The sequence below is a fragment of the Nomascus leucogenys genome, chromosome 3, assembly GCF_006542625.1.
Source record: "Nomascus leucogenys isolate Asia chromosome 3, Asia_NLE_v1, whole genome shotgun sequence".
NCBI lineage: Eukaryota > Metazoa > Chordata > Mammalia > Primates > Hylobatidae > Nomascus > Nomascus leucogenys.
Window position 1 is genome coordinate 29,631,112 of NC_044383.1, and position 23,027 is coordinate 29,654,138.

The window sequence follows — 23,027 nt, forward strand, 5'->3', positions numbered from 1 at the left end:
CCAAAAAAACCTGCTAAAGATTCCATTATCAATACGTTTAATACCATCATATCTTCAGATGACAAATCCTTCAAAATTGAAAATAAAAAATGGTAACTCTAAAAGCAGACCAGTCTATCCACTTCAAAACAAATGCCAACTAGTGCTATGTGGCACATTTAAATTAAGAGTCATTAACATTTTTTCTATAGTGTGAAAAACAGAAATTATACTAAAGCAACCTTTATGACAGTGTATGTCTTGCTAAATTCCTCATAAAATTATATTGCCAAGAAAAAATTGGGAACCTTATGTTTTCTGATTTAAATTATACAGAACAGTAACATTATAGCTTTTTCAGTTGTTAATCCCACCTTTTCAGCTTGGAGTTCAGACAACATTAATAGCAACATAAAATTGCTATTGCTGCATAATTTACCTCATGCTATAAATGCACAAATTTTTAAGTTTCACATTTGACGCGACAATTCTCAAAGTTGAATAAGTACCAAAAATTCAGTATTTGATGCGCATGCCTAGCACAAGAGTATACACTCAGTAAATGGCAGCTACTATTAGCCATATTCACAATTCTAACCTTTGTTGTTTTTGTTGTAGAACTCTTAAAGGTCATGCAATTCTGCCTGAATTACTTTTATCTATTATATAGTTCTTGGGGATAAGATTATTCTATATATCTGTGTTGCAGAAATGGAAGGTTCTCTGGAAGTATTTGTAAATTAATAAAACAGAAATTACAAATATTTTAATTGTCAACTAACTAAATATTATTTTAGAATTCCTAAACCTTCAGTATATTTATTTTTAAGGTACACATTATTTTACACAAGTATGTCCCTATATTCAAATAAAATTTCAATATATTTACAAAAGAATATGCCCCCAAAATTGATCAAAACTATAACATCCTATTTCAAAATAAGCTAGGACACTTAAAAATGATGAAAAACATAAAAGAGCCATGTAAGTCAGAATTAGAAAAATTCTGAAAGGCGACAGAACTCCAGAAAAAATTTAAAATAAAAAAAATCACTTTAGAAACAAAGGCTAAACTAGGGAAAGCAAGAGCAAATAATACAACAAATTCATACCCATTACCACTTCACACCCAGTAGGATGGGTGTAGCATAGAAAAAAAAAGTGTTGACAAGCATGTGGAGAAACTGGAAGCCTTGTGCATTTCCGTTAGAAATGTAAAATGGTGCAGCTGCTATGGAGAACAGCATGGTGGTCCCTCAGAAAAATTAAACATAGAATTACCATATGATTCAGCAATTCCACTTCTGGGTGCATACTCAAAAGAATTAAAAGCAGGGAGTAGGACAGACATATGTACACCAACATTCATAGCAGTATTATTCACAATAGCCAAAAAGTGAAAGCAACCCAAGTGCCCACTGATGGATGAATGGATAAACAAAATGTGTTATATACATACAATGGCATATTATTCAATCTTAAAAGGGGAAGACATTGTGAAATATGCTACAACATGGATGAACCTTGAGAACGTTATGGTAAGTAAAATACGCCAGTCACAAAAGGACAAATGTTGTATGACTCCACATACATACATACCTAGAGTGGTCAAAATCATAGAAACTGAAAGCAGAATGGTGGTTGCCAGAAGCTGGGAGGAGTGGAAAATGGGGACTAAGTGTTTAATGGGTATGGACTTTAACTGCTGCAAGATGAAAAGAGATACGTATGGAGACAAGTGATGGTAATGGTTGTATAATGGGAATGTACTTAATACCACAGAAATGTATACTTAAAAATGATCAAAAAGGTAAATTTCATGTTGTATATATTTTCCTACAAAAAAAAAGAAAGAAAGCTAAAAAAGGACTGGAGAAAAAGTTACAAACATGGACAACAGGCAAAGACCCAACAAATACTAAAAGTCTCTAAAGAAGCAAGTCAATGCAAGGGAACGAACAAATGCTGAGATCTATAACTCCAGAAAACTTCCCTGTCGGGGGCGGGGAAGAAGGCACTTGAATATTGTAAGAGCATAATATTTATTAGAAGGCCGGGCACGGTGGCTCACGCCTGTAATCCCAGCACTTTGGGAGGCCGAGGCAGGTGGATCACGAGGTCAGGAGATCAAGACCATCTTGGCTAACATGGTGAAGCCCTGTCTCTACTAAAAATACAAAAAATTAGCCGGGTGTGGTGGCGGGTGCCTGTAGTCCCAGCTACTCAGGAGGCTGAGGCAGGAGAATGGTGTGAACCTGGGAGGCGGAGCTTGCAGTGAGCCGAGATAGCGCCACTGCAGTCCGGCCTGGGCGAAAGAGCAAGACTCCCCGTCTCAAAAAAAAAAAAAAAAAAGAAAGAAAAAAATATTTATTAGAAAAGACTGGTCAAACTACTGGTCTTAAAAAAAAAAAAAAACTTTCAGCATCTAAGCAAAAAGAGCACATGACTTACAATGGAGAAGAAATTCAGATTATCAGACTTTTCAACAGCAACACTTCATGACTGAAGAAAACAGAGTAACATATTTCAGATGCTGAAGGAAAGAAATGTGTGCCAAGGATTTGTTATCCAGCAAAACTAACCTTCAAGTATAAGGGTACAACTGTTATCACTATGTAAGAATTCAGAGAGCCCTTTCAGAGGAATCTACCAAAAGCTGAGCTTCAGATAACCAACATGACCAAAGACACATCAACATAAGGAGTGGTGGGGAGCATTAAATATAGAAATGAGGGTTAAAATGAATTACGAGGTATCCTAAACCTATCAATGTCCTTGAGAACCAGAACTCTCCATATAGAAGAAAGGAGATGCACATGTATTACAGAGGTTAGATTTTAAAAACCTTTATTCTGAATTTGAATAGGAAATACATATGATCTCATGAGGGGTCTAGCTCTGTCCTTTGAAAAGTCCTAGAACAATGGCCAATATAGAAAACTGTAAGCATCTCTTACACCAGATTGTGGTCTTGAAATACTATATCCTACTAAAAGAAACCAGGGCAAAAAAAAAAAAAAAAAAAAAAAAAAGAAACCAGGGCTTCTTGAAGAAACGGCTAATTACACTGGGTGCAGTGGCTCACACCTGTAATTCCAGCACTTTGGGAGGCTGAGGTGGGTAGATCACTTCAGGCCAGGAGCTCCAGACCAGCCTGGTCAACATGGTGAAATCCCATCTCTACTAAAAAACAAAAATTAGCTGGGCACGGTGGTACATGCCTGTAATCCTAGCTACTCAGAAGGCTGAGGCACGAGAATCCCTTGAACTCAGGAGGTGGGGGTTGCAGTGAGCTGAGATCAGCCACTGCACTCCAACCTGGGCAACAGAGGAAGACTTTGTCTCAAAAAAAAAAAAAAAAAAAAAGAAAGAAAAAAAAGAAATGGTTAATTACAGGTCTGACACAGGAAATACACAGATGAGCCTGAAACATCTCAGAACTGTCAAGTAAGCTATCAAAAATTACTAGTCCTGTCAAGAAGACTAACAAGCGGATACGAAGACCCCATCGACTAAAGATGGAACAACATGAGCTTCAATAAGAATAAAAACTGCAACGGATTTGTAACCAACCAAATAAAATTAAATGCATGAACTAACAATATTTTTTAAAACACTGGTCATCAATTGAGGATAAGAGACAGCCAAGTCATTATCTTCATTACTAATTTTATAATGAATGAAAATAATGAAATAATTGGTGTTTATATCAAAATCATTATCAAAAATAATGAAAACAAAATAATGGAATCCGTTTTGCAACCCCAAAAGACAGATGTGTAGGCATTAAGCCTCAATAGCTGCAACATCAAAAAAGGGCACAAAGCAGACACGGTGTGCCTCCCAATGAAAGAATGCAAAACCACCTGTCAGTCTTGCCAAAGGATCAGGCTGGAGACTGATCAAGCCTTTGGATTCATCTGCCAAACTGAAGGAAATACAAAGAGGAACTTCAATCATCAGGAGTATGCAACAGCAAAATGCAGTTTGAGGGAAACACAACAGGCCAAACAGCCTAGGTTCCATGGATCAGTGTTTCATTACTAGCCCCTCTAAGGAGTCATTTTAAACATTTTTTTCACGTCATCCCTCCTCCCATAAAATTTTAATGCCACAGGTAAAGTGTTATATCTCTTCATGTACTGGGGCCTTTGGAAGGTCACAAACCATTGTAATGCATAAGGTTTTTTTGGCTCTAAAGAACTAATTTTTGCCCCATGTGTACGATACTGCCCTCATCCCCCCATTATACATGCCATAATATAAAGAAAAGAAAGGAATGGGGGAAGGCCTATAAGTTAAGAGACTTTAAAAACCCAAGTTTTATATGGGCAAGTTTAAACCCTAACATCTAGAGATGAATATTGGGTGACTAAGCCATAAAGAAACACAAGGAAGGAAATAGTATAAAAGTCAGGACAAAATGTGGAGAAGGGCAGTGGCTGAGATGGGCATATGGAAGAGCTTCTGGGGTGCCTGCCAAAGTTCTACTTTTTGATCTAGGTAGTGATTACAAAGCTATGTCTACAAAGTACTAAAGTTAAGCTACACAATTTCTGGTGTGGTTTTCTATATCTCTATTTATTTCACAATCAAAAGGTTAAAGTTCACTTTGGGAGGCCCAAGGCAGGAGAATCACTTGCACCCAGGAATTCAAGACCAGTCTGGTCAACAGAGCAAGACCTAATCTCTACAAAAAATTTTTAAAAATTAGGCAGGCGTGGTGGTGCATGCCTGCACTTCCAGCTACTAGGGAGGATAAGGTGGAAGGATCCCTGGAACCCAGGGGTTCAAGGCTGCAGTAAACTATGATCACATCACTGAACTCCAGCCTAAGCAACAGGGCAAGACTCCATTAAAAAAAAAAATTAAAAAGAATAAAATTTAGTACACCATCTGTTTAAATGTCTTGACAAAGTAAAGTGAAATGACTATAGTCACTGGTATCAACTTGACTTCTGAATATATTTTGTCCTTTGAATAGCCTTCCAAAATATACAAATTTGGACTTCATCTCTAGACTTTTTAAATAATTCCTATCTTGGGTAAAGAGCGCTATAACTTCCATAAAACCTACATCTAATTCTTATGAAGGTAACATTTCTTCCCTCAGTATAAAGAGTAAAATGAAAAATTCTAGTCCTTATGTTTAGGTATTCTCTTCAGAACTAAGATTACTTTGTTAGTTTAGTCAATGTACCACATCAATAAAATAGAAAATAAAACTAAACATAGGGGAAAAACTCACTAGACATGAGCTTTGGAAATAAAGAAAAAACTGAGTTAGCAGTTTTACATACTACATTAAATTCTAAACATAAAACATTTACAAGTATTAAGTCTACATACAAAAATTTAAGGGTACAAACTTGAAACTGGTCTTAAAAAGCTTGCCTTTTTGGAAATAAAAATTCATTCTTTCTTATCTTCTTTTTAAAGCATTTAATTAGGTGCTGACATTTAGGAATTATAGAAAAATGAGTATTTATCCAAAAAACTGTTTTTTAAAAACTAGCATGGAGTTAGTTCTCCATGTTTCACATATTTAAGTAGTAATAAAACCAAATTAAGTCACATACATAAAGATGGAAATTTTAGAGTAAAAATTCTAATGTTTTATTTAAGTGAATAACTTACCCAATTTGATATCTCCATCTAAGGTAAAGAGAATGTTGCCAGCCTTTAGATCTCTGTGGATGATCTTATTATCATGTAAGTAGTTCAATGCATCTAAAGTCTGCTTGCAAACTACTTGTATTTGGGACTCAGTTAATGGTCTCTCAAGTTCTACAAGGAGAAAGTAAAAAAAAAAATCTGCTTTTTATACAGTGAAAACATATTAGCAGGCTATATACCTTTCTGTATATATCATCACTGTCAAAGATCATATGCAGTGAATTTATTTTAAAAGAACTGTATCTACAAAGATCACTTTCTTGACATACTCAACATTTCATTTTAGAATTTTACTGTAATTATCCAAGAATATAAAAACATAATTGAGTTGATTTAACTTATTGAACTTCACTCAATACTTATATATTTGAATATATTTATATATGTTTGAAATTCTTTCATCTTATCAAGTATAATTTAAGATATGAACATAAAGAAAAGGTATTTACCAAGCATCACAGCATCTACTGCTCCACCTGCACAAAATTCAATGAGGATCTGCATGCAAAAAAAAAAACAAAAGCGTGTGTCTAAAACTACACTGAGTTTTTTTGAGTTTCAGTATTTTTTCTTCAGCTTAGCAAAAAAGATAAAGAAATAGCTATCAAATAATCTGGTTATGGAAACAATATACTAAATGAAGATTTTGTCAAAAGAGTTACAAATCTCAAACAATACACATTTGATAAAGCCCACTGTGAAAGCATGGGCATTTTTGTTAATTGCCATGTTTAGTGTCCCTGCTTCTCTAAAACTACCAGGTACAGAACTTTTTCATTCGGTATTGTACTGCACAGCTATTTGGTCACCAGTGAAAGATTTTATTACTTATATTTTTAAGGCAACTTGTGCTTTAAGTGAACAAGTATACATTTGTTTTTTTAAACTGTATTAAATAGGAATAAATCCTGAAAATATTTATACAGAGACTTCTTTTAGAAAAAGAAAGAAAAAAAAAACAGAAGAAATACACACAAAAGCTACAGATCCTAGCTCAATTATTACCTGCTGATAGGTGCTTATCTTGACTTCCCTGGTAAGACATAACACCATATACCTTTCCTTCTTAACCCTTACCACAGTTGTAATTTTATATTTATTGTGATTATTTGATTAACTAACATTTATGTCTCCCACTAAACTTCCCCTCACAGTTATCTAAATTTTAATTGTGCAATAGTCCCAAGTAAAGGTCTTATCTGTTTATTAACTAGTCCAGGGGTTCATTTGCATTATAATCTTTGGAAACATTCTGCCACAGCCCTGAACAATAATTTCAGAAAACACCACATTAATAATAACTATAATTTTAAAAAATAACATATTTTTAACTAATTAGGTAGCTTCCTGCCTTTTTTCCCTCAGCATAATGCTTTATTTTTTTTTTACAGGTGCTTGCCAATTAGAAATTGTTTTCAAATTCATTACATTATTCAGAAAATAATTTGGGAGGTAGATCATTACTCATCCTGCAGATGAGTAAACAGACTCGTAAAAGTTAACTGACTTATCCAAGTTCCGTAAGTGGCAGCACTAGGATAAAAAAATATAGACCTTTAGGCATCCAGTCAGGTATTCCTTATACTACTTACTCTTCTCTCTCGTAAAACTTTGCTTCTTCCTTCAGGAAGAAAGACTGAAGCTGCATTTTAAAAAGTCCTCTTGATTAAACTAATGTTGGTACAGAACAAGTGATTGACAGATTATTATAATGAATATGAAAGTTTTATTTCTATATCTACTTGTACCTTAATATTTTCTGAAAATGAATAAAATTTATACATACAGCTTTAGCCATCACATCATGCACTAAAGTTGAACCTGATAATATGATAAATATTTAACATTTCTAGTATTTTCCAGTTTATTACAAGATGTACAAAAAGTTTAGGATAAAAAATTATAAACAATTTCTAAGAGAAACTTTAAAAATTTTTAAATGATTAAATTTAAATTATAAACAAGGACATCTAATTTCATACTTTAGGAAATTTATTATTCTTAACCAAATTTTTCCACCTGGATCCAATGTCAAACAATCATGATGAAACTGTACAATCTGAAACATAAATCTGAACATCTGTTGAAGCTGAGAATAACTTTGTTATTACTCTCTTAATAGCAGATCAACTCTCATTCAAGTGACACAAGTAACTAAATAGAAGAGGTAAGACATAAAATAGGTTTTAACAATTCATAAACATCTCTTTAGGGCAATTAACTCATTTTGGCTACTCCTTTAGATCAACAGAAAATACTTACCCAAAGATTGTTCTCATAATAGAAGGCATCTAGAAGCTTGACTATATTTGGGTGATCACAAGATGCTAATATATCAATCTCTACCATGTAATCTTCAAGTTCTTCTTCAGATTTAGTGTCAATCACTTTTGCAGCAGCTAAAACACTGGTCTCTTTATTCTGGGCCTGAAAATGAAAGTATCAGAAGTGTCACATTTCAAATGTACCATTTTCTAATTTTTTATTATTTTAATAGATTTTAAGTTTTAATTCATATTTAATTCATATTTATGTTTAGGCTGTCTTTTAAAAATAGTGTGTCAAGAGAATGAGAAGACAAGTCACAGACTGAGAAAATATATGCAAGACACATATTTGATAAAGGGAAGTTTTAGGTTCGCAGCAAAATTGCATGGAAAGTACAGAAAGTTCCCTCGTGCTCCATGCATAACCACCCCTCCCATCAACACTGCACACCAGAGTGATACATCTGTTACTATGATGAACCTACATTAACACATCATTATCATCCCAAGTCCAAAGTTCACATTAGTTTGCTCTTGCATCTATGGGTTTCAACAAATGTATAATGACATGTAGCCATCGTTATAATATCACACTGCCCTAAAAATCCTCCGTGCTCTGCCTCCTCATCCCCTCCTTCCTCCAACCCCTGATCTTCTTACTGCATCCATAGTTTTGCTTTTGCTTTTCTGGAATGTCATATACTTGGAATCAGAGTGTGTATAGACCTTTCTGATCAGCTTCTTTCACTTAGTAATATGTATTTACAGTTCCTTAATGTTTTCATGGCTTAATAACTCATTTCTTTTTAGGACTGAATAATATTCTATTGTCTGAATATACCAGTTTATCCATTTACTTACTTAAGGACATGTTGGTTGTTTCCAAGTTTTGGCAATTATGAATAAAGTTTCTATAAACATGTATGTGCAGGTTTCTGTGTAGACATGTTTTTCAACTCATTTGGGTAATAAACAAGGAGTACAACTGCTGGATCATATGGTAAGAGTATGTTTAGTTTTTTAAGAAACTGCCAAACTGTTGGCCAGGTGCGGTGGCTCACGCCTGTAATCCCAGCACTTTGGGAGGCTGAGGCGGGCGGATCATGAGGTCAGGAGATCGAGACCATCCTGACTAACATGGTGAAACCCTGTCTCTACTAAAAATACAAAAAATCAGCCAGGCGTGGTGGCAGGCACCTGTAGTCCCAGCTACTCAGGAGGCTGAGGCAGGAGAATGGCGTGAACCCGGGAGGCGGAGCTTGCAGTGAGCCGAGACTGCGCCACTGCACTCCAGTCTGGGCGACAGAGCGAGACTCCATCTCAAAAAAAAAAGAAACTGCCAAATTGTCTTCCAAAATGGCTGAAAGAGTCTGCATACTCACCAGCAATGAATGAGTTCCTGTTGCTCCACATCCTCACCAGCATTTGGGGTTGCCAGCAAGCATGGGTTTCACCAGTCTAACAGCTACATAGTAGTACTCGTATCTTTTCAATTTACAATTCCCTGATGACATATGATGTTAAGCATCTTTTCATATACTTATTTGTCAAATCTTTGGTGAGATGTCTGTTCAAATCTTTTGCCCATTTTTTAACTAGGCTGTTCATTTTCTAATTGTTAAGTTTTAAGAGTTCTTTGCATATTCTGGATAACTTTCCTTTATCAAGTATGTGTCTTGCAAATATTTTCTCAGTCTGTGGCTTGTCTTCTCATTCTCTTGACACACTATTTTTAAAAGACAGCCTAAACATAAATATGAATTAATACATGCTATGGCTATGCACAGGGGACAGCATTTCAAATCACAGCCTCTGGTGGGTCAGACTGCTAGGATTAAAATTCTGGTTTTGCCACTTATTAGCTGTGTTGCTTGGGGCAATTTACAAAATCTCTCTTTTAGTTTCCTCATCAGTAAAAATTACCTACACCTCACAAGTTCGTGAGAAGATAACATATATCTGCCAAGGAAAAAAAAAGCACATATAAACATTTAATATACTATCTGGCATATATAGAAGTATTCAAAAATATTAGCTGTAATTACTATTACTACTTAATCTTCACAACAGCCCCATGATATATTATTATCTCTACTTTAAAGGTGATATAAATGAGCTTTGAGGGGTTAAAAGGCTTCCCCAGGTCATATAGCTAGTAAGAAGCAGAAACAGAATTTAAATCCAGGTCTGTTTCCAAAGCCCTTTCTGCTGGAGGTTGAAACCCATTTATGCTGGAGGTTGCAAATTTTTTTGTGTGAAATTAACCCATTTATGCTAGAGGTTGCAAATTTTTTTGTGAAAAATCAGACCTTGGCAATTACCTTGGGCAGTAGGATATAAATAACTCCCACAAGCTCAGCGTTCCAATAATGGAACACTAGGCATAATCATTACCCATGAAGGGTGGCAGAATACACCACTTCAAACATGCTACTCTGACATAAGGATCACTTTGAGTGAAAGGCACTTGAAAAATAGCAGATGCAAGAAGGGCATTCTAATTTTCCATCTTTTCTTCCTGAAACTAGGAGATAAAATGTTCCTGTAACAGACGTCTTCTCTATCCCAGGAGAAAAGAAACATTCTTTGATAGGGAGTCATAGTCAAGAGAACTGTGTACAAACAGACCTTGTTAAATTAAACATCTTCCTTTAGCCTCCCCATATAACATCTACTTTTCCACAATCGCCTCTCTTCTTTCAACCTAACACAAAAGCATGTAGGTTTTGCCATTTCTCTATGACTTCATTTTCTTTTGAGGGCTCCCATGTCACATAAAACTTATATTAAATGTCTATGCTTTTCTCCTCTACTCTATCTTGTGTCAATTTAATTCTCGGGCCCAGCAGGGGCGCTAAGAGGGTGGAGGCAAAGTTTTGCCTCCTCTATACCCTTTCCAGTCTCCCCATATTTCTATCATTTGGTCATTTTTCCTTGTTCTTAGTACTTTAACTTTCTCGTTTTCTTTCTTTGGTTAACTTCTCACCATCACTTATTATAAATAAAAGGTTTCCAAATATGTAGTAGATACTAGGATCAGTTTTTAACGTTAGGAATCAGATCTTAAAATGCTAACTAGGGGGGGGTGGAGCCAAGATGGCCGAATAGGAACAGCTCCGGTCTCCAGCTCCCAGCCCCAGCGACACAGAAGACGGGTGATTTCTGCATTTCTGCTTGAGGTACTGGTTTCATCTCACTAGGGAGTGCCTAACAGTGGGTGCAGGACAGTCGGTGAAGCGCACTGTGCGCGAGCCGAAGCAGGGCGAGGCATTGACTCACTCGGGAAGCGCAAGGGGTCAGGGAGTTCCCCTTCCTAGTCAAAGAAAGGGGAAGCAGACGGCACCTGGAATATCGGGTCAGTCCCACCCTAACTGCGCTTTTCCAACGGGCCTGGAAAACGGCACACTAGGAGATTGTGTCCCGCACCTGGCTCGGAGGGTCCTATGCCCACGGAGTCTCGCTAATTGCTAGCACAGCAGTCTGAGATCAAGCTGCGAGGCGGCAGCGAGGCTGGGGGAGGGGCGCCCGCCATTGCCCAGGCTTGCTTAGGTAAACAAAGCAGCCAGGAAGCTCGAACTGGGTGGAGCCCACCACAGCTCAAGGAGGCCTGCCTGCCTCTGTAGGCTCCACCTCTGGGGGCAGGGCACAGACAAACAAAAACTCTGCAAGAACTTCCACAGACTTAAATGTCCCTGTCTGACTGACAGCTTTGAAGAGAGTAGTGGTTCTCCCAGCACGCAGCTGGAGATCTGAGAACGGTCAGACTGCCTCCTAAAGTGGGTCCCTCACCCCTGAGCAGCCTAACTGGGAGGCACCCCCCCAGTAGGGACAGACTGACACCTCATTCAACCTGGTACTTCTCTGAGACAAAACTTTCAGAGGAACTATCAGACAGCTGAATTTGTGGTCTCACGAAAATCCGCTGTTCTGCAGCCACCGCTGCTGACACCCAGCCAAACAGGGTCTGGAGTGCACCTCTAGTAAACTCCAACAGACCTGCAGCTGAGGGTCCTGTCTGGTAGAAGGAAAACTAACAAACAGAAAGGACATCCACACCAAAAACCCATCTGTACATCACCATCATCAAAGACAAAAAGTAGATAAAACCACAAAGATGGGGAAAAAACAGACCAAAAAAACTGGAAACTCTAAAAAACAGAGCACCTCTCCTCCTCCAAAGGAACGCAGTTCCTCACCAGCAACGGAACAAAGCTGGATGGAGGATGACTTTGATGAGTTGAGAGAAGAAGGCTTCAGACGATCAAACTACTCTGAGCTACGAGAGGAAATTCAAACAACAGCAAAGAAGTTAAAAACTTTGAAAAAAAATTAGAAGAATGGATAACTAGAATAACCAATGGAGAGAAGGGCTTCAAGGAGCCGATGGAGCTGAAAGCCAAGTTTCGAAACTACGCGAAGATTGCAGAAGCCTCAGTAGCAGATGTGATCAACTGGAAGAAAGGGTATCGCTGATGGAAGATGAAATGAATGAAATGAAGAGAGAAGGGAAGTTTAGAGAAAAAAGGATAAAAAGAAATGAACAAAGCCTCCAAGAAATTTGGGACTATGTGAAAAGACCAAACCTACGTCTGATTGGTGTACCTGAAAATGATGGGGAGAATGGAACCAAGTTGGAAAACACTCTGCAAGATATTATCCAGGAGAACTTCCCCAATCTAGCAAGGCAGGCCGGCATTCAGATTCAGGAAATACAGAGAACACCACAAAGATACTCCTCGAGAAGGGCAACTCCAAGACACATTATTGTCAGATTCACCAAAGTTGAAATGAAAGAAAAAATGTTAAGGGCAGCCAGAGAGAAAGGTCGGGTTACCCACAAAGGGAAGCCCATCAGACTAACAGCTGATCTCTCAGCAGAAACTCTACAAGCCAGAAGAGAGTGGGGGCCGATATTCAACATTCTTAAAGAAAAGAATTTTCAACCCAGAATCTCCTATCCCGCCAAACTAAGCTTCATAAGTGAAGGAGAAATAAAACACTTTACAGACAAGCAAACGCTGAGTGATTTTGTCACCACCAGGCCTGCCCTAAAAGAGCTCCTGAAGGAAGCACTAAACATGGAAAGGAACAACCGGTACCAGCCACTGCAAAAACATGCCAAATTGTAAAGACCATCGAGACTAGGAAGAAACTATAGCAACTAACGAGCAAAATAACCAACTAACATCATAATGACAGGATCAGATTCACACATAACAATATTAACGTTAAATGTAAATGGGCTAAATGCTCCAATCAAAAGACACAGACTGGCAAACTGGATAAGGAGTCAGGACCCATCAGTGTGCTGTATTCAGGAAACCCATCTCACATGCAGAGACACACATAGACTCAAAATAAAGGGATGGAGGAAGATCTATCAAGCAACTGGAAAACAAAAAAAGGCAGGGGTTGCAATCCTAGTCTCTGATAAAATAGACTTTAAACCAACAAAGATCAAAAGAGACAAAGAAGGCCATTACATAATGGTAAAGGGATCAATTCATCAAGAAGAGCTAACTATCCTAAATATATATGCACCCAACACAGGAGCACCCAGATTCATAAAGCAAGTCCTGAGTGACCTACTAAGGGACTTAAACTCCCACACAATAATAATGGGAGATTTTAACACCCCACTGTCAGCATTAGACAGATCAACGAGACAGAAAGTTAACAAGGATATCCAGGAATTGAACTCAGCTCTACATAAAGTGGACCTAATAGACATCTACAGAACTCTCCACCCCAAGTCAACAGAATATACATTTTTTTCAGCACCACACCACACCTATTCCAAAATTGACCACATAGTTGGAAGTAAAGCTCTCCTCAGCAAATGTAAAAGAACAGAAATTATAACAAACTGTCTCTCAGACCACAGTGCAATCAAACTAGAACTCAGGATTAAGAAACTCACTCAAAACCGCTCTACTACATGGAAACTGAACAACCTGCTCCTGAATGACTATTGGGTACATAATGAAATGAAGGCAGAAATAAAGATGTTCTTTGAAACCAACGAGAACAAAGACACAACATACCAGAATCTCTGGGACACATTCAAAGCAGTGTGTAGAGGGAAATTTATAGCACTAAATGCCCACAAGAGAAAGCAGGAAAGATCCAAAATTGACTCCCTAACATCACAATTAAAAGAACTAGAAAAGCAAGAGCAAACACATTCAAAAGCTAGCAGAAGGCTAGAAATAACTAAAATCAGAGCAGAACTGAAGGAAATAGAGACACAAAAAACCCTTCAAAAAATTAATGAATCCAGGAGCTGGTTTTTTGAAAAGATCAACAAAATTGATGGACCGCTAGCAAGACTAATAAAGAAGAAAAGAGAGAAGAATCAAATAGATGCAATAAAAAACGAAAAAGGGGATATCACCACCGATCCCACAGAAATACAATCTACCATCAGAGAATACTACAAACAACTCTATGCAAATAAACTAGAAAATCTAGAAGAAATGGATAAATTCCTCGACAAATACACCCTCCCAAGACTAAACCAGGAAGAAGTTGAATCTCTGAATAGACCAATAACAGGTTCTGAAATTGTGGCAATAATCAATAGCTTACCAACCAAAAAGAGTCCAGGACCTGATGGATTCACAGCCGAATTCTACCAGAGGTACAAGGAGGAACTGGTACCATTCCTTCTGAAACTATTCCAATCGATAGAAAAAGAGGGAATCCTCCCTAACACATTTTATGAAGCCAGCATCATCCTGATACCAAAACCTGGCAGAGACATAACCAAAAAAGAGAATTTCAGACATTGATGCAAAAATCCTCAATAAAATACTGGCAAACCGAATCCAGCAGCACATCAAAAAGCTTATCCACCATGATCAAGTGGGCTTCATCCCTGGGATGCAAGGCTGGTTCAACATACGCAAATCAATAAATGTAATCCAACATATAAACAGAACCAAAGACAAAAACCACATGATTATCTCAATAGATGCAGAAAAGGCCTTTGACAAAATTCAACAACCCTTCATGCTAAAAACTCTCAATAAATTAGGTATTGATGGGACGTATCTCAAAATAATAAGAGCTATCTACGACAAACCCACAGCCAATATCATACTGAATGGGCAAAAACTGGAAGCATTCCCTCTGAAAACTGGCACAAGACAGGGATGCCCTCTCTCACCGCTCCTGTTCAACATAGTGCTGGAAGTTCTGGCCAGAGCAATCAGGCAGGAGAAGGAAATAAAAGGTATTCAATTAGGAAAAGAGGAAGTCAAATTGTCCCTGTTTGCAGATGACATGATTGTATATCTAGAAAACCCCATTGTCTCAGCCCAAAATCTCCTTAAGCTGATTAGCAACTTCAGCGAAGTCTCAGGATACAAAATTAATGTACAAAAATCACAAGCATTCTTGTACACCAATAACAGACAAACAGAGAGCCAAATCATGAGTGAACTCCCATTCACAATTGCTTCAAAGAGAATAAAATACCTAGGAATCCAACTTACAAGGGATGTGAAGGACCTCTTCAAGGAGAACTACAAACCACTGCTCAATGAAATAAAAGAGGATACAAACAAATGGAAGAACATTCCATGCTCATGGGTTGGAAGAATCAATATCGTGAAAATGGCCATACTGCCCAAAGTAATTTATAGATTCAATGCCATCCCCATCAAGCTACCAATGACTTTCTTCACAGAATTGGAAAAAACTACTTTAAAGTTCATATGGAACCAAAAAAGAGCCCGCATCGCCAAGTCAATCCTAAGCCAAAAGAAAAAGCTGGAGGCATCACGCTACCTGACTTTAAACTATACTACAAGGCTACAGTAACCAAAACAGCATGGTACTGGTACCACAACAGAGACATAGATCAATGGAACAGAACAGAGCCCTCAGAAATGATGCCGCATAGCTACAACTATCTGATCTTTGACAAACCTGACAAAAACAAGAAATGGGGAAAGGATTCCCTATTTAATAAATGGTGCTGGGAAAACTGGCTAGCCATATGTAGAAAGCTGCAACTGGATCCCTTCCTTACACCTTATACAAAAATTAATTCAAGATGGATTAAAGACTTATATGTTAGACCTAAAACCATTAAAATCCTACAAGAAAACCTAGGCAATACCATTCAGGACATAGGCGTGGGCAAGGACTTCATGTCTAAAACACCAAAAGCAATGGCAACAAAAGCCAAAATCGACAAATGGGATCTCATTAAACTAAAGAGCTTCTGCACAGCAAAAGAAACTATCATCAGAATGAACAGGCAACCTACAGAATGGGAGAAAATTTTTGCAACCTACTCATCTGACAAAGGGCTAATATCCAGAATCTATAATGAACTCAAACAAATTTACAAGAAAAAAACAAACAACCCCATCAAAAAGTGGGCAGAGGACATGAACAGACACTTCTCAAAAGAAGACATTTATGCAGCCAGAAAACACATGAAGAAATGCTCATCATCACTGGCCATCAGAGAAATGCAAATCAAAACCACAGTGAGATACCATCTCACACCAGTTAGAATGGCCATCATTAAAAAATCAGGAAACAACAGGTGCTGGAGAGGATGTGGAGAAATAGGAACACTTTTACACTGTTGGTGGGACTGTAAACTAGTTCAACCATTGTGGAAGTCAGTGTGGCGATTCCTCAGGGATCTCGAACTAGAAATACCATTTGACCCAGCCATCCCATTACTGGGTATATACCCAAAGGACTATAAATCATGCTGCTATAAAGACACATGCACACGTATGTTTATTGCGGCACTATTCACAATAGCAAAGAGTTGGAACCAACCCAAATGTCCAACAACGATAGACTGGATTAAGAAAATGTGGCACATATACACCATGGAATACTATGCAGCCATAAAAAATGATGAGTTCGTGTCCTTTGTAGGGACATGGATGAAACTGGAAAACATCATTCTCAGTAAACTATCGCAAGGACAAAAAACCAAACACCGCATGTTCTCACTCATAGGAGGGAATTGAACAATGAGAACTCATGGACACAGGAAGGGGAACATCACACTCCGGGGACTGTTGTGGGGTGGGGGGAGGGGGGAGGGACAGCATTAGGAGATACACCTAATGCTAAATGACGAGTTAATGGGTGCAGGAAATCAACATGGCACATGGATACATATGTAACAAACCTGCACATTGTGCACATGTACCCTAAAACCCTAAAGTATAATAAAAAAAAAAAAAAAAAGAAAAAAAAAATGCTAACTAGGTTGTTTTTATAAGACATTTCAATATGATATATGTTAACATCACTTCAGCAAAACTGCACTTATTACATTAAAAACAGATACTAAATTTTTTAAAGTTAATAAATGTTTCAATAAATAAATGTCTAAATCTCACTTTTAAGAATTTATCAGAAGGAGATAATTTCATAAAATAAAACTCATACATATACAAAAATACTCATCAAAGCACCATTTGCAATAGCGAAAAAGTCAATCAGCCTAAATGTCCATTAACAGGAACCTGGTTAAATCATGCAGTACAGTTCTACAATGAAAAATTACGCAGCCACTAAAATTAATTGACTGATGTCCTGGAGATTTTAAAGATGTATCTTTTATACTTGTGAATGGGCTGGCATGAAGGAAGAAAAATAACTCACACTAGATAACCTCTAAAATTCCTCACGGTAACAAATTCTATCATATATTGATTATACCAACAATGACATCATTTGGTTTAATATAAATAATAAAAGTTACATTAAAAGAATAGTGCCTCAAATTATTGCTTGAAAATAACATGATTACTCATCAGGATCTAGTTCTAAAAAACTCTAAAAAAACAAAACTGAAATAAATATTTACAAGTGTGTGACACTATTCTCTACACTAATATAACTGGGACATAAAGTATTTTAAAAAAGAGCTTATCTACCTAATATCTAAAGGCATAAAAACTCTTCACATATGCCAGGCGTGGTGGCTCATGCCTGTAATCCCAGCACTTTGGGAGGCCAAGGCGGGCGGATCACAAGGTCAGGAGTTCAAGACCAGCCTGGCCAACATGGTGAAACCCCGTTCCTACTAAAAATACAAAATTAACCAGCCATGGTGGTGGATGCCTGTAATCCCAACTACTCAGGAGGCTGAGGCAGGAGAATTGTTTGAACCCGGGGACAGAGGCTGCAGTGAGCCAAGATCGTGTCATTGCACTCCAGCCTGGGCAACAGACCAAGACTCTGTCTCAGGGGGAAAAAAAAAAAACTCTTCACATAAAGCCTTAATGAAATAACTAAACTCGGGGTCCCCAACCCCGGGGCCACAAACCAGTACCAGTCCATGGCCTGTTAGGAACCAGGCCGCATAGCAGGAGATGAGCAGCAGGCAAGTAAGCAAAGCTTCATCTGTATTCACAGCCACTCCCCATTGCTCACAATACCACCTGAGCTGTCTCCTGTCAGATTAGCAGCAGCAACAGCTTCTCAGAGGAGCATGAACTCTTATTGTGAACTGTGAACCCTATTGTGAACTGCGTATGCGAGGGATCTAGGTTGTGCGCTCCTTATGAGAATCTAACGCCTGATGATCTGTCACTGTCTCCCATCACCCCAAGATGGGAACATTTAGTTGCAGCAAAACAAGCTCAGAGCTCCCACTAATTCTATATTATGGTGAGTTGTATAATTATTTCATTATATATTACAATGTAATAATAATAGAAACAAAGTGTACAATAAACGTAACACACTTGAATCATCCCCAAAACATCCCCGCATCCGGTCTGTGGAAAAGTTGTCTTCCATGAAACCAGTCCCTGGTGCCAAAGAGGATGGGCATCACTGAACTAAACAAATGTTAAAAACAAGAATGGAATAACAAATCCCAATCTTAATTTAAAAATATAACTTCCGTTGATAAAAAGATTTCAAATATCAGTCATGATCACCTAAAATCACTGTTTTTATCGTCATGAATCATCAATAGAGCTTGGCCACATTACATAAACAAATGAGGGATACTGGGAAACATAAGTTGTCTGAATGTTCCATACTGGTTTCATATTCTAAAAAAATTACACCCTCATATTACTTTTGTTTGAACAGAAGGTATTCCCTGGGTGGTGAGTACAGGAATAATTTTTAAATCTTCATTTATTTTCTTTCTATATTTTTACATTTTCTAACATTATATAGTATTTCATAGTGAAGAATATATTTTAATACAATTTTTAGCTGAAAACTGAAAGACCAGCACAGAAAACAGAGATGATTTCAGTCCCACAGAGGTGTTAGTCAATCAAAGGCAAAAAAACAGACAAACAAAAAATACATAAGATAAATACGAAAGGAATCTAAAAAAAAAAAAGGAATAAAAAGAAAAAATAATCACTGGGATTGATTCAATCTGGATGATTTCATCCCAAGGCTGAGGTATTCTTCCCCCACCAAAAGAAGAAGAGCCTAATTGTCCAGTGTGTAAGAACATTTAACCATAAAATGTAAAAACTAAACAACTCAACTTGTTCATGAACAACTCAAAATGTTCATGAACATCCACTACAAGGCACTGGTCCAAGCTGAGGAAAACACAAAGACAAACAACACCCCAGTGAAATGTGCTCTAGAAAAGAAACGCAATACAGCCATCCCCTCTATCCCCAGGAATACATCCCAAGACCCCCACTGGATGTCAGGAACCTTGGATAGTACTAAACCCTATGTATACTATGTTTTTTCCTTGCATACATACCTATGACAAAGTTTAATTTATAAATTAGGCACAGTAAGAGATTAACAATAACTAATAATAAAATAGAACAACTGTAACAATATACTATCATAAAAATTATGTGAATGTGGTCTCTCAATACATCTTACTGTACTGTACTCACCTATTTTCAGACTGCAGGTAAATAAAACCGTGGAAAGTGAAACCTTGGATAAGGGGAAACTACTGCATAAAAATCTATTAAAAATCTTGGTCAAATCTTGACCAAAAGAGTTGATCTGCTGAAATCCATTCATTCTTCCAACAAATACTTACTGAGTGCCTTCTATATGTTAGGTTACTGTTCTAGATGCTGACAATGTACAAATATTCAAAATCTCTCTGTGCTGGGGTACTTACAATTTTGGGGAGTGGACAGCCAACAAATAAATCAGTATATTAGCAATTAGTACTGTGGGAAAAAGTAAACTAATATGAAAGATGAGGAGGCTGGGCGGGGTGGCTCATGCCTGGAATCCCAGCACTTTGGAAGGATGAGGTGGGCAGATCACTTGGGCGCAAGAGTTTGAGACCAGCATGGACAAATGGCAAAATAATGTCTCTACCAAAAAATACAAAAATTAGCAGGGTGTGGTGGTGCACGCCTGTAATCCCAGCTACTCAGGAGGCTCAGGCACAAGAATCACTTGAACCCAGGAGGGAGAGGTTGCAGTGAGCCAAGATTGCACCATTGCGCTCCAGCATGGTTGACAGACTGAGACTCCGTCTCAAAAAAAATAAAATAAAATAAGATGAGGAAATGGGGTATGGGGGCACACAGGCCAGAGTTTACAACTTAAATATGGTAGTTAAGTTAGGTCTAACTGAGGTGGTATTTGAGCATATTAATATCAATAAAATTCAATGATTATTTTAATGTTTTTACCTACATAAATTGGAAATATTAGTATTTTGCAAAGAAATCAGTAAGAAAAATCTCAAATTATTTCAAGTATGTTATTCCATATAGTAATATCCATTGTGCTATTAGAAGAGGCACTGTTCTCTGCACTTTCCATTTAGTAACTTATTTAATCCTTGTATCAGTTGGGGTCCAGATAGGAGGAAAATCACATTGATTATTTTAACAGAGAAAATTTAATAAAAGCAATGACTAACTCTGTTGCTAACTGAAAAAATAATACAAAGGATCAGGGAGGTAACAACTACAGGCAAAAGCTACCACCCCTAGGACTATGGGAACAAAGGGAAAAGACTGGAATTATTAAAATTCAGAAGCTTGGAGGAAGGGTTCCACAGAGCTGAAACTCAGACGGACCTCTGAGGAGACAGTGCTGCTCAGCTGGTGCTGTTGTCTCTGAAGAGGGGTCCTGTGAGACTGGGACCCGAACTTTTGAGGAACAGGGTAGCAGCCAATTGGTGCTGGTGTTATGAAGGGTTATGATGAGGTTAGTTCTGCGAGTGTTGGAAAAACGACAAACTGTATTGAACAGCTGCTACAGAAAGAAACTGCTGATGCTGGAGCAAAAAAAAAACTTCTGCAAGGGTGATGGTCAAAGTAACAAGAAAGCAGACAGGAAGTTCACAGGAAACAAGACAAAGGTATAAGTCATTTCTTCCTCCTTCTCCTTGCAGCCTCCCTCTAATGCCCTATACTTTTGAAACACAAATGAGCTGCTAGCAAGGCAGAAATGTGATCTGCAGTCTTTGAACCAGCATCACAAAGCAAAGTATAGAAGGGCGTATTTGGAACTGAGATTAAGAACTGGCATAATCCTTCAAAACCTATGAGCAACACAGATGGGAGAGCTAAGGTACAGAGTAGAGTAAACGTTTGGGTAATAAATATCCAAAGTTCCAAAAAGCTATTAAGTGAAGAGAGGGGAAACCGCACTGAAGGAAGCATATACTTTTAGACTGTTGATACTGTTATCTGTTTTAAATTACATACAAATTATGGTGATCTTTTCAGTCCTACTAAGATTTTGGTAGGAACAAGTATCAACATTAAAAAAGAATAAAATTACTCATCATCATTTAGCAAACACACAGTTAATTCTCATTATTTGTGGTAGTTATGTTTTATAAAATTGCTGCAAGCACTGAATTAGTGACTACTGAAACATTGTTCATAGGGAAAACCATGCACATACACACCCCCCCTCACACAGATTATTATATTCTTAAATCCTGAAAACAATTCATCCAGGGAGATTCTCCTTTCTTTATTTTACAAAAGAGAAATGAGGTGTATAAGTGTTAAGTGACTTGCGGAAGGCCATCCCAAAAACAGATGTCAGACTTGGGATTCAAGCCCTGTCCAACTGGCCCCACAGCCAGACCTTCTTGCGCTTCACTACACCGCCCTCTGCTGTCTCCGTCCTCTGGTCATCTCTTCATGAGAGCTGAAATCAAGGCAGTGTCACCTTGTTCAAGTTCAGCTGGGAATGTGCTTGTCAGAGGAGTCAAATTTTTTTGCAGCTTTGAGCATACACGCAAATAACCAAGTAAGTGCAGCAAGTATAGATTTTAGGACTACAAGTAAACTTTAACAAGTAGGCAAATTCACAAACACAAAATCTGCAAATAATGAGGATCAACTGTACATACTCTTTCCGTAATTTCTGTAAAATATTACAGAAATTCAAAGGATTATGTCATTTCCTGAATTCTGCAAAAGAGAAAGAAATATACTTTATATTCTCCTTATATTTTCTTCACATTCCCAAACTCTATTTTATTTATATTGTTCTGGTTATGTATTCAAAATTTAGTCACTGGTCAGTCAAAATGTATCAACAAAATGGTGTCAGTAATAAGTTAAATTTGGCTAAGTGTGCAGTTTCCAAAATGTTTTACCAATTCTCCGATCACACAGTTTTCCTGCTTATTTCAAGGACTTACTGACTCTGAGCAGCATGAATATGCAGAAACAAACACAACTGTGTAATAAAAAAGCTGAGGAAATGTGCATAGATTGCATAGTTGGGAAAGATGAAAAACAGAATACAAAAAGACAATTTCAAAAATATATTTTAAAATAAGACAAAAAATGTACCATGTCTGGAAATTAATTCAAGAAAAATAAAGACTTAAATAGTAAGGAAAACAATCCCATTTACAATAGCATCAAAGAGAATAAAACACTTGGGAATTAACTTAACCAAGGAGGTGAAAGACTTGTACAATGAAAACTAAAAAATCAATGCTGAAAGAAATTAAAGACATAAATAAAAACACATCCCATGTTCATATATTGGAGGCTTAATATTATTAAAATGTCAGTACTACCCAAAGCAATCTACAGATTCAGTGCAATCCCTATCAAAATCTCAATGACATTTTTTGCAGTAACAGAAAACCCTATCCTAAAATTCACATGGAATCTCAAT

General features: G+C 37.4%; 1 protein-coding gene across 2 annotated transcripts in view; it reads right to left on the reverse strand.

Annotated features, from left to right (window-relative positions):
• Positions 1 to 23,027, reverse strand: part of SLK (STE20 like kinase) — a 65,327-nt gene that overhangs the window by 27,924 nt on the left and 14,376 nt on the right. For both annotated transcript variants that reach the window (XM_030807409.1, XM_012505754.2), the window contains exons 2-4: positions 7,918 to 8,082; positions 6,105 to 6,153; positions 5,617 to 5,766 (exon numbers count right to left, since the gene is read on the reverse strand). In XM_030807409.1, the coding sequence (XP_030663269.1) occupies positions 5,617 to 5,766; positions 6,105 to 6,153; positions 7,918 to 8,082 (364 nt within the window). The remainder of the gene's footprint in view (positions 1 to 5,616; positions 5,767 to 6,104; positions 6,154 to 7,917; positions 8,083 to 23,027) is intronic.